Source organism: Glarea lozoyensis (assembly GCF_000409485.1).
Source record: "Glarea lozoyensis ATCC 20868 chromosome Unknown GLAREA16, whole genome shotgun sequence".
NCBI lineage: Eukaryota > Fungi > Ascomycota > Leotiomycetes > Helotiales > Helotiaceae > Glarea > Glarea lozoyensis.
In genome coordinates this window covers 927,468-938,968 of record NW_007360990.1, presented here as the reverse complement: position 1 = coordinate 938,968, position 11,501 = coordinate 927,468, and the positions used below count along the sequence as shown (strand labels likewise).

Sequence of the window (11,501 nt, the reverse complement as noted above, 5' to 3'; positions counted from 1 at the left end):
GTGATGAAATCGGCTTGTGTCTCCGTAATCTCAGAAAGCGGATCCTCGATCTTGTGTAACTTTCACAACCTATCAGATAGAAGTGCTATGCGCACGCCCACGTGAGAATGGACTCTCCTCTCAACCTTGAAAACTAACAACATTTTACACCTCACATCCGACAATGTGACTACTCGCAATGCCAAAGCAAATACCATTAGCACAAACCAAGGCGCAAACAAGATGGATTTCGCTAAGGTTACGGCGAAACCCCTCTTGACATCCCAGCGATGGTATGATGGCTTTTGAATTGATTTCGATATATTCAGAGAGAAATATGAATTTGATCATCCCAAATGTGTCTCGGACAATTCCCACATTTTGCTCCTGACTAGCGAGCCGCTAGGGGGATTGAGGAATGCACTAGTTTCAGGGCTGAGCCGTGTACCTCGAACGACGACGTCATGACACCAATTATCTGGGGATATTATTGATCTGGTGTTTCCAGCTTCGCTCGTATCTCTAACGATGGGGAAAGAAACTCGAGTGATATACTGGTTCCGAACGGATCTTCGACTTCACGACTCCCCGGCTTTGAAGGCAGCACTAGATCTCCAACCTACTGCTTTTTGGCCCGTTTGGACATGGGACCCTCATTATGTGTATCGTGCGCGTGTAGGTGTTAATAGATGGCAATTTCTGTAATTATTTTACCCAAGTTATATGTATCTTGAAACGAATCATGGCTAATTCACCCAGTATTGACTCCTTGAATGATGTCTCGACATCCATAACCAAACTCAACAAGAAGTCCAAACTATTTCTTCTAAGAGAAGCGCCTCAGACGCTTTATCCTAAGCTGTTTAAAGCGTGGAAAGTTACCCATTTGGTGTTTGAGAAAGATACAGACGCGTATGCTCGAGATCGAGACGCTGCTGTCATTAAAGCCGCCAAAGAAGCAGGAGTGGAAGTCATTGTCAAATCTGGCAGGACGTTATGGGATAGTGATGAGCTAGTCAAAAAGAATGGAGGTAATGCAACTATGACCATCACTCAGGTGCAAACCGCTGGTCCAAAAGTTGGGCCTGTTCCTAGACCAATACCCGCTCCGAAATCGATACCAGATCCCGGAGAGCTTGAATTACATTTTGAACAAGAACAACCTACTTCCAAACCAGACTTTAATAGCGGTCCACGACGGCATGATGATAAATCCTACGAGAACATATCAGGGCCGAATGGAGATTTTGCAGTCCCATCTCTCGAGGAACTTGGTATGCAGCCAGCAACGACCAAACACAGAGGAGGAGAATCACTTGCTCTCAAAGCTCTATCAAAAATAATAGCGGACAAAAAATACACCGCCACATTCGAGAAACCCAAAACAGCACCCACAGATTTCGAACCTCAAGCAACCACTCTCCTCTCACCACACCTCCACTTCGGCAGTCTAAGCATCAGAGAATTCTACTGGCAAGTCCAAGACACCATCGCGTCCTACAAAGGTAAATCATCCGAACCACCAGTCTCCCTACTAGGCCAACTCTACTTTCGCGACATGTACTTTGGCGCTCAAGCAGCAGGAGGTTGGTATTACGCGCAAACCATAAACAACCCGCACTGTCGCTTCATTCCCTTTTCTCTCCCCGCCAAAATAGATCCAGACACCAAACTCATAACCGGCGAGTTCCAATCCACAGATTCACAAGCAGAAGAATGGTTCGTCCGCTGGAAATACGGCCTCACGGGATTCCCCTGGATCGACGCTCTGATGCGCCAACTCCGTCTCGAAGGTTGGATACATCATCTGGGTCGCCACGCTGTAGCTTGTTTCCTTACTCGCGGCGGTTGTTTTATCCACTGGGAGCGTGGCGCCGAAGTTTTCGAGGAATGGCTGATTGATCATGAAGTCGCTTCCAATGTAGGGAACTGGCAGTGGTTAAGCTGCACGGCGTTTTATTCTATGTACTATAGAATGTATTCACCCATCGCCTTCGGCCAGAAATGGGACCCCGAGGGTAAATTTGTTAGGAATTTCGTTCCGGAACTCAAGGATCTCGATAGGAAATATATTTACGAGCCTTGGAAAGCGCCGAAATCAGATCTCAAGAAAGCAGGCGTCTCGTTTTTGACAACGGATCAAATCTTAGATCAAGTCAACCGCTTCAAGGAAGGCCTGTCTAATCCTACGGCTGAGGACTCAAAACAATATCCACGGCCGATCTTCGATTTTCCGGAACGTAGAGCGTTTTGTCTGGATGCGATGAAGAAAGCATATCACATTAATCTCTATGGAAATGATCCAAAGGTTTTGGATGGGAGTTGGAAGGAATTGTTTGAGCAGAAGGAGGTTGCGAAGGCCGACGAGGGGAAGGTTAGTGCGGATGATAATGAGGCGGCGGAGGGGGGCGATGGGAATGCTGGAGCAAATGGGAAGAGGAAGAGGGGGAAGGAGAAGGGACAGGGGACGCTGGATGGGATGGTTAAGAGGAGTAAGAAGTAGGGATTGTTTGCTTGGAGGATCGATGGGAAATGATACCAAGAGATGAGTGAAGAAGAAGAAGAGGGTAGATCGGTTCGTAGGTTTTGTTGCATATCGCAATAAACTCCGACCAAAATCCTCTGGCCAAATTCCTCTGACCAAATTCTCCTGACCAAAATGTCCCGGCCAATTTGCCAAATGTGACAGACCAAAAGGTTGAATCAAGAAGTTTTGTTGCACGTCGCAAGTAAGAAGCAACACAAAAGTGCCATAAGATCGTGCTCTACGAAGATACAAGCTTCACTTCCCTCGATACTCATCTCAATTCCAAAGCTTGCACCTTTTTATGCCTTCTCACGTTTTGTTGCATGTCGCAAAAACTCCCATTCAACCTTTTGATCTCGGTTAACTTATGGATTTGAGTTGGACATCAGATGAGTGGCTCTTGTCGAGCTCAGATATCGTGCTATGTCTGTCGCTTTCTAAGAGTGAATATTCATTTCTGATTTTCATTTTCGGTTTTGTTGCACGTCGCAAATTTCACATTCAACTTTTTGAACTCGATTACTTTATACTAAGGACGACATATCAGATGAGAAGCGCCATACTTGATACTTTCATTATTATTCTTAACGTTTTCAAGTGAATGCTTCTTACCCAATGTTCCTCTTGATTTGTTGCATGTCGCAAGGCTTGTTTTTAGCCCTTTTGATCTCGTTTACTTATATTTCGATACCACTCTCAGACACTCCCAAGTGAATGCAAGCCTTGTTAACCAATTTCCCTCTCGGTTTTGTTGCATGTCGCAAAACTCACGTTCATCCTCTGCAGCTTGTTAACTCAGAACTGTGCTGCCTTCATTAGAGCCAGAAATCAGATGAAATAACACCCGATGAGTTTTTGTTGCATGTCGCAAAACTTATATTCATGCTTAGCATCATGTTAACTCACAACCGAGAGTCCCTCAGTACGAGCTTGACATCAGATGAGATGTTCTACTACGTTCATATTCGAAGAGTTTTGTTGCATGTCGCAAAATTCATGTTCATTCTTTCAGTTTTGGTACTTTTCACCGTCACCTAGATATCAGATGAAATCCCCCCCTGAGATTATGTGATGGCTAACATCGAATTAGTAGGAAGAGTACATATCCTTAATCGCACAGAGATTATGTCCTAAATACGAATCTACTTCAAGTCACGTTTTACGAACAGCTGAGTCGTCAATACTTGAACTTACACAACCCCATTAAATGAGCTCTATTCACTGTGGAAGACCGCATAGCTAGGCCTTCTCTTTGAGTTTTTTTTTTGTTGCAAGTCGCAAAATTTATGATCAAGCTGTCGGTCTCGGTTCTTTTGGACTGTTGCTGGCTATCAGATGAGATGATATTTGCTTGCTAGATTTTGTTGCATGTCGCAGAATTCATGTTCATTCTTTGGGTTTCAGTAATTCTTGAGTGCGAGCCAGGTATCAGATGAGATGAAGTATAGATTTCCTTCTAACCTGTTTGTTTTGTTGCACATCGCAAAAGTTATATTCAGCGATTTAGTTATATTAACTCATATGTATGTATAAGTCGAGATCAGATGGAACAACGCATAAATTAGACCTTTTGTTGCAGGTCGCAAAATTTGTATTCAACGGTTTAGTTATAATAACCCATAGTGGCTCACAACCATAGGCTACACATCAGATGAGATGATATGTAGGCAAACTTTTTACCTCCTTTTGTTGCATATCGCAAAATTCAGATTCCATCGTTGCGTCTCGGTAACTCATAGCCATATACCAGACATCAGATGAGATGATGTGCAGATTTTCTTCCCATGTTTTGTTGCATGTCGCGAAATCCAGGTTCAATCATCAGTTCTCGGTAACCCGAAAATCATGAGCTAGACATCAGATGAGACGACAGATAGACTACCACTCGTCCGCGTTTTGTTGCATGTCGCGAAACCCAGGCTCAATCATCAAGTCTCGCTAACTTTGAGGCTTGAGCTAGATATCAGACGAAAGCATATATCGGTTGGCCGTCTATTGCGACCATCTATGCTCACTACAACGAATGTGAACTGAAAATCGCGAATCACTCTCGCTGTGACAGACACATTCATTTAGGTATAGCTTCAACATTCAATCCATCTACTAACGCCGACTTCGTATCATATGCTACACACCCATAGTAAAACAGAATGCGGCGACCCTTCTATTGCGGACCAGATACATAACCCATCTAAATCCCCATAACAAAAATAATGCTAACGCCGTTCACCATCCATGTTATACCATTTTATCTCCCCCAAAGGTCATACAGGCCAGAATCCTCAGTCTTTGCCATTTAATCATCCCATTCCTCATCCAATTGGTCAATTAGCCTATTCTCATCCTCGGGACCATGACCTCTCCCCGGTGATCGGTCATTCGCAGAGATCGACAGCGAACTGTACCCGCGATGAGTTGGGAGACAACTTGAACATGATGATGTTGCTATGATAAACATATCCTGCGTTGGTTGTTAGCTTATATTTCGGAAGAAATGTAGTCAGATATATAAAGAGGATCGGAATGTAGAAAAGAGGTAAATTTCTCAGAAGGCTCCCAATGCTATGCTGTGATATACAAAGTACTACACTATTTTGTGACTGCGCCGAGTCGTGTGTGATAAACATATGGAATGTATACAATTGTAACTTGGTCCCATGTCGAGTTTTGTGACTTTTCCTTCCAGCTATGCGTTTGATAACAAATGAAAACGATAAGAGAGGGGCTCAAGAAAGATGTGTAGAGTCCCAGGAATTCCTCGACATGTAGCCCCTATGGGTCTTCCTCGGCGCCATGAGCGGTCGCACTTCCATGGTTGGTAAAATGCCCTCCCTAACGCTCGCAATTCGGGGAAATACTCTCTGCTTCGCCCGCAAGACACAAGTAAACCAGCTTACCTTGATAAAACTTCCAATTCCTGCCCACATGCTGTAATTGGGCAGTTGTCTCCATCCTCTTGCGTGTGATACGTTGCGTTGATAGAATACACCACCTAGGAAGTAGACTAGAATAGCAATAACCCCAATAATGGCAAAGACCGCCCCAGGTCCAACGCCTTTCGCGGCAGGAGCCGAACCGATACAAGCGTCTTTTGAAAGAACTTCGAAGCTATAGGCGCATTCATCTGGGTCGACACCAACGAATGATACGGAAGGGGCGCTGGCCAGAGGATCTTTATCACAGTGGAATGAGATTATGGTTGATTTTCTTCCTGACCCTTCTTTCTTCCCTTTCTTCTTGTCATCGTCGTCATCGTCTGATCTAAAATCTCGTTTCGAACTTTGTCCGCATGGCGAACCGTTTGTGTATTGTAGAACTAATCGTTTTCCGCGTATCGTGAGGTTTGATGACTGTTGGCTTCTCTATATCAGCACTGGCGGACCAGATTCGTATACAGAATAACTCACCCTATTGAGAATTTCTCGTCTCCCTTCTCGTAAAAGGCACTCGCATTGTGTGACAGCTTCTTCGAGATCCCCACCAAGTCGTCCTGCTTTCCCAACAGAGGCGCGCATATATTTAATGTGAAGTTATATGGGATGTCATATCCCCTTGCGTGGTAGTCTTCCGTTCGATCGGTCTTTTTAGGCTTCTTTCCTTCTGGTACTGGTAATACAGAGAGTGTTCTGAGATCATAAAAAGCCCCGCTCGAAGACTGTACAGTACATGGTTCCACGACTTTGTCGTCCGCAGCAGAAGTCAACCCGCTATGTAATGCAAGAGCGACGAGTATTGAGCTTGGAAGTAATGGGAAATGCATGGTGGAGGATCGGTATCGGGGAAATGATGACGCAGCGCCTTCGAGGCGCAAAGTTCGACGGTTGGATTTGCAATATTGTCGGTTGTTCGGATGACTATGATGGCAGATTTTCAATTGTAGCTTGTGGGACGTAAGAAAAGATGTGAAGTTTGTTGTAGGCGGCTTGAAGAGTTTCGTCGTAGCCACTTCTCACCAAGGTGACAGATCTCCAATCCCTGTAGGAGGATCCCGAGGTCAGTCAGGTACCAACACGTGACATGAACTTATGGTATCGAGTTTTGGAAGCTGTTCAGTATGTCAAAATATTGTATATGTCGTGTTTTGACGAGGATGGTCGGACCACTTTACATGCCATCTAATATTGTAAGTTTCATTGATCGTGTTGGTCGATAACCTTGGAATATGTCTTTCGAGATGATACTGAAATAGAAGATTGAGTCCCAAATGATACGACTATTCGCTACTCCTAATTTACATAAATCTCAAAGGGCGTTTAAGTTGAGTTGTGTTATTCACTGTTCAATTGATACAGAAACGTCTATCTATAGCAGTAATACACTCTGAATTATTATTCAAGTGAAGAAAACATGCAGAGAGTCCAACTATATCCCGAATACGAGTGGTAGCCTTGTACGACACTACTCCTTGCTCAATGCAGCCACTCACACGCAATGGCGCATGCATCCCGTCCAGATCAGATCTCTCAACATCATCGACAGGGGTGTGACAGCGGGAATTTGTGAAGCCGGAAAGCAGAACTGGTTCCATTTCAGCTGGACAACCACTGGAGGATTCGATTCTTTGAGGATATATTCTCGTTGATGGGCGTAACTCGTCACATTCTCTTCAAACACATTGTAATTCCATTTGTTTTCTCGGGATGTCTCCAAAAGGATCCAAGGGGGTGGTAGCTTCTCCTCACGAAGCTCATGGCTACGAATTCCTGGGACCGTAAGTTATCGCCCCTCTCTGGTATATGCCTCATTTGTAGCTAACAAGCTGCAGTCCAGGCGCTTTTGCCATATCTTTCGGTCTGCCAATAGCTTGCTATGCTGCGACTTTCCTCTGCAACGATATTTCAGGATGTCCTGTCCCATCAGCACTCTCTCCGTCGACCTTGACCGTTGAAAACCTCAAGCGCGATGTAGGATGGCCTGCGAACGGTATAATGGGATTGGCAAGCTGGGACGCAACTTTGAAGACGTTGGGATACTATGCGTTGTCACTTGTGCTCCATCGTGTGCTACCGGGTGAGGAGGTTGAAGGTGTTGAGCTTTCATCTGGGGGAAGGCTGAAGTATAAGTTCAACAGTATGTGGAAATCAGGTCCTACGTCTAAGTCAATACTAATGTATTACAGCTTGGTGGTCCTCATTGACTACTTTCGCTATTCTTGCAGCTGGTACCGCAGCTCAAGGGGCAGACTTTCCCGTCTGGACATACATTTACGACAACTACCTCCAAATCCTCACAGCAAACATCTTGATCGCCTATGGACTCGCAACATATGTTTACATTAAGAGTTTCAGTGTCAAGCCAGGAAATGTTGAACGCAGAGAGCTCGCGATGGGAGGACAATCTGGGAACATGTTATACGACTGGTTCATTGGCCGAGAACTTAATCCGCGTGTGACTTTACCCATCTTCGGCGAAATTGACATCAAAGAATGGTGCGAACTACGTCCCGGCATGATGGGATGGATCATCTTGAATTTCACATTCATGGCACATCAATACAAGGCATATGGAGTGATTACTGACAGCATCTTTCTGGTGACGGCATTCCAGACACTGTACGTTTTCGACGCATGGTGGATGGAGTCCGCAATCCTCACCACCATGGACATAACCACCGATGGTTTCGGCTTCATGTTGGCATTTGGCGATCTCGTCTGGGTCCCATTCATCTACTCGATCCAGGCACGTTATCTAGCAGTCTACCCACACTCCCTCGGTCTCTTTGGCTGCGCACAAGTCTTCGCCGTCCTAGGCACAGGATACTACATCTTCCGTAGCGCCAACAACGAGAAGAACCGTTTCCGAACCAACCCCAAAGACCCACGCGTCGCACATCTCAAATACATCGAGACGAAATCCGGCTCCAAGCTCCTGACATCTGGATGGTGGGGAACCGCCAGACATATAAACTACACCGGCGACTGGATCCAAGCATGGGCTTATTGCATGCCAACTGGCATCGCCGGCTATCTCATCCAGCACTCCTCCATCGCTCCTACCGCCGGGCAATCGCTCGTCGATAAATCATTCGTCTACAACGGCCCAGTTGCATACTCAGAAGTCACTCAAGGCTCAGCTAGGGGATGGGGCATGATGTTTACTTATTTTTATCTTGTATACTTTGCCATCTTGCTCGTTCATCGCGAGAGGAGAGATGAGGAGAAGTGTATCAGGAAATATGGGGATGATTGGAAGAAGTATACCGAGGCGGTTCCGTATAGGATGATTCCTGGTATTTACTAAGTCACGACTTAGTAGTGCGTTGGGCGAGGCGAACAGGTTGGCTGCGCAGCATACGATGGGGTTATTGCATCTTTCACACTTATTGCTTTTGCTAGCGAATTTACTGATTGTAATATTATCAATTCTACAACTTTCTCTCAGTCACTCATTCAGCTCTTCTTCCCTTCAAATCCACATCACTCAACACTGACCTTTCACCACCTAAAGTTCACCCCTCGTGTAAGCCACAACAGTCTTTGTCCTCCCAAACCCACGCTCATGATTGGACATCCCCAAAAATGCGGGGTAGCTCCCCCCTCCGTCTTCCCCCTTCACATTACGGGTGAACAGCTGGGGAATGCGGGGTATACAACTTGAACCTCGAGCTGACGACCTCGAAGTTCTTGAGAATTGACTTTTATTTAATCTCTGAAATTGATGTTGTGATAAACTTCTAGTCACAGTAGCGAAAACTGCCAAGTACAACAACACTAGAGAAAGAGAGACAAGATGGCGCCCAAGAAACAAACATACTATACCTACTCCTCCGGTATCCCGTCCAAGAATTTGCATCTGGGAAACCTGACGCATAACTTCCGGGATCCGGGTTCGTTGGAGCCTTTTGTTTTTGATGGGTTTGTTGAGTTAGTGTTTCTCCTTTCCTCGTCCTTACCTTTCAGTGGTTTCAATATTATAGAAAGCCATTGAGTCCCAATATTGACAATTAATCCAGTCCCTCAGACGATCCCCCAGAATGGGCACAAGTAGCAAGTCTAGAGAATTACGCCATGACGCTAGGAAAGGGAGAAGGAAAAGAAGAACGATATAAAGTCGTCGCTGCGGCGAAGACTACGAGGATGGAGATCATTGAGTTAGTCCCCCATCCCTCTCACAATCCTCGCTAACACCAATTAGCAGTGAAGAATTCTTCACCTCTACCCTCCTTCCTAACCCTCAAGCCAAGTCCTGGCTCAAATCCCGCATCTCAGCCTCTCAATCGCTGCCCGACAAACCGGTCGAGGTATGGATGCTCACAGGACTCATCCTCATGACACACGCGACGTGGACACTTCTCTCGGCCCCGAACCCAGAAGACGCGAAGAGATTCACGCCTGGGCTGGCCTCGCCGTTTGATCCCGCGGCGGTGGAGAGTCTGCGTAGGTTGAGCGTGAGTGAGGGTGTGAAGCCGACGTTTGGATTTCGGGCGGAGAAGGAGGAGGGACAGAAGATTGCTGGTGTGAAGGTTGTTGAGACGGGGAAGTTTCCGGGGGTGAGGGCTTGGGCTGGACGGTGGGAGCGGGTTGCTTGGGATGAAGGGGTGAGGTTGCAAAAGGGGGTTTATGCTGAGAATGGTGAGGGAGAGGAGGATTTTGATGATGATGAGAAGTTTTGGGATGGGTTCTTAGAGAAGGCTGACGAGTTAACGAAGTGATTGAGGGTGATGATGATATTTGGCGAATAATTGGGGATGAGTGATGATATTGTGCGAGGATTGTGTAGTTGGTCTGTTGGGAGACTATGATGTTGTCCAACAGAGGATTGGTCGTCAGTTGAACTTGTGATTCTGATTCAGTCAGTTGATTTGAATAGCAGCGCTTACCGTCTTCTTGTAAATCTAGCTCGCTAGCATCATTCAGATATTAATTTCTTCGCCTTGCTACTACTCGTAAAATGGTCAGAGAGTCTCTGTCAGGACGCCAATAAGGTATGTCGAAAGAGTTTCAGATCGTTCAAGTTGTTCAGTTCAGCACTGGAAACGGTCTTTGTTACAATAATCATGAAGATGTCATAGCAGAGCTGACTGAGTGCGAGATTCGGTCATATTTACTCTGCTGAACGGCCAAGAAGGCTTAGCTTTCGGAATACCGATGCTACAGCAAAACAGGCGAGGCTTATAATGCAATACCGAGTAGTCGTACTTACTTGTGTTTCAGATCTCGAGATCCAACTAATGCCTACTCCTGCTACTGTGAGTTGCCTCTTGACGTTGTAAGCTTAAGCGGGTCTAATGACATAGACCAAGCTCCAAGAAGTGTTTAGAACAGCTGGAACTGACAATAATAGAAGTTGCCCGACCCATTTTGTGGCAGCTAGGCTAGCCGTGCCGAACGTTGCGCCTAGTACGATTTCCTAGTGTAGCCCGCTTTCAGACTGGGACTAAACGTCCTAGAGTTGTACTTTGAAGTAGTCGTCAGATGGCGGTGGAGTGGCTAAGAATGGAGGGGTAGTAAAGTTTTTTTTTTTGGAAGGATCTCGATAAAGTCCCTGAGGGGTGTTGTGCAAAAGAATATCTCGACTGTCTTCCACAACCATACTGGGTCTCCTACCACAATATCTTCTGTAATGAAGTATTGATAATCAGCAATATATCCAGCCGATGGGCAGTTTTCGGGACTTCTTTCGGGAAGCCTTGCAAATATCATCATCGAATCTTGTTTCTTTGCATCTGCTCCAGTGGCGAGGCAACAAACACCTTGGCCAGACCTAGAGCTTTTTCCTGTCTTGTTCAACTCTCAACCCCCACCATCCACAAACCCACATCTCCACAGAGTCCGGGCCTCCACACCTTTACAGTATCCGCTCCATCCGAAGTTCATCCAGCTTCCCTTGCTGTCTGGGGCGTGTGCGGCTCGAAAGGCGAGAGGTGCAGGACATGGTCGTAGAGCTAGCGAAGTCATATGTCATATGGCAGCTATAGTAGGGCCCGGGATGGTGGATTCGTAAGTGTTTGGTGGCTCATGAGCTCTGGGGAGTGAGAATTTCGGGTTTGTCAAGG

At 46.0% G+C, this 11,501-nt stretch overlaps 4 protein-coding genes across 4 annotated transcripts; 3 read left to right on the top strand and 1 right to left on the bottom strand.

The window, feature by feature from the left end:
* Nucleotides 1-507: 507 nt before the first annotated feature.
* On the top strand, nt 508-2,482 carry GLAREA_07591 (Cryptochrome/photolyase FAD-binding protein; the record flags this gene model as incomplete). The annotated part of the gene is made up of 2 exons (XM_008082279.1): nt 508-680; nt 739-2,482. 2 exons carry the CDS (start codon nt 508-510, stop codon nt 2,480-2,482), a joined length of 1,917 nt encoding a protein of 638 aa, XP_008080470.1.
* Nucleotides 2,483-4,802: 2,320 nt separating this feature from the next.
* On the bottom strand, nt 4,803-6,266 carry GLAREA_07590 (Mannose 6-phosphate receptor; the record flags this gene model as incomplete). Its single annotated transcript, XM_008082278.1, has 3 exons — nt 4,803-4,967; nt 5,404-5,863; nt 5,914-6,266. 3 exons carry the CDS (start codon nt 6,264-6,266, stop codon nt 4,803-4,805), a joined length of 978 nt encoding a protein of 325 aa, XP_008080469.1.
* An 880-nt stretch (nt 6,267-7,146) lies between these two features.
* On the top strand, nt 7,147-8,746 carry GLAREA_07589 (Delta(14)-sterol reductase; the record flags this gene model as incomplete). The annotated part of the gene is made up of 3 exons (XM_008082277.1): nt 7,147-7,217; nt 7,272-7,576; nt 7,626-8,746. The coding sequence occupies 3 exons, from the start codon at nt 7,147-7,149 to the stop codon at nt 8,744-8,746; spliced, it is 1,497 nt and encodes a 498-aa protein (XP_008080468.1).
* Nucleotides 8,747-9,235: 489 nt separating this feature from the next.
* GLAREA_07588 (uncharacterized protein) lies at nt 9,236-10,157 on the top strand (the record flags this gene model as incomplete). The annotated part of the gene is made up of 3 exons (XM_008082276.1): nt 9,236-9,369; nt 9,459-9,596; nt 9,641-10,157. 3 exons carry the CDS (start codon nt 9,236-9,238, stop codon nt 10,155-10,157), a joined length of 789 nt encoding a protein of 262 aa, XP_008080467.1.
* Nucleotides 10,158-11,501: the final 1,344 nt, after the last annotated feature.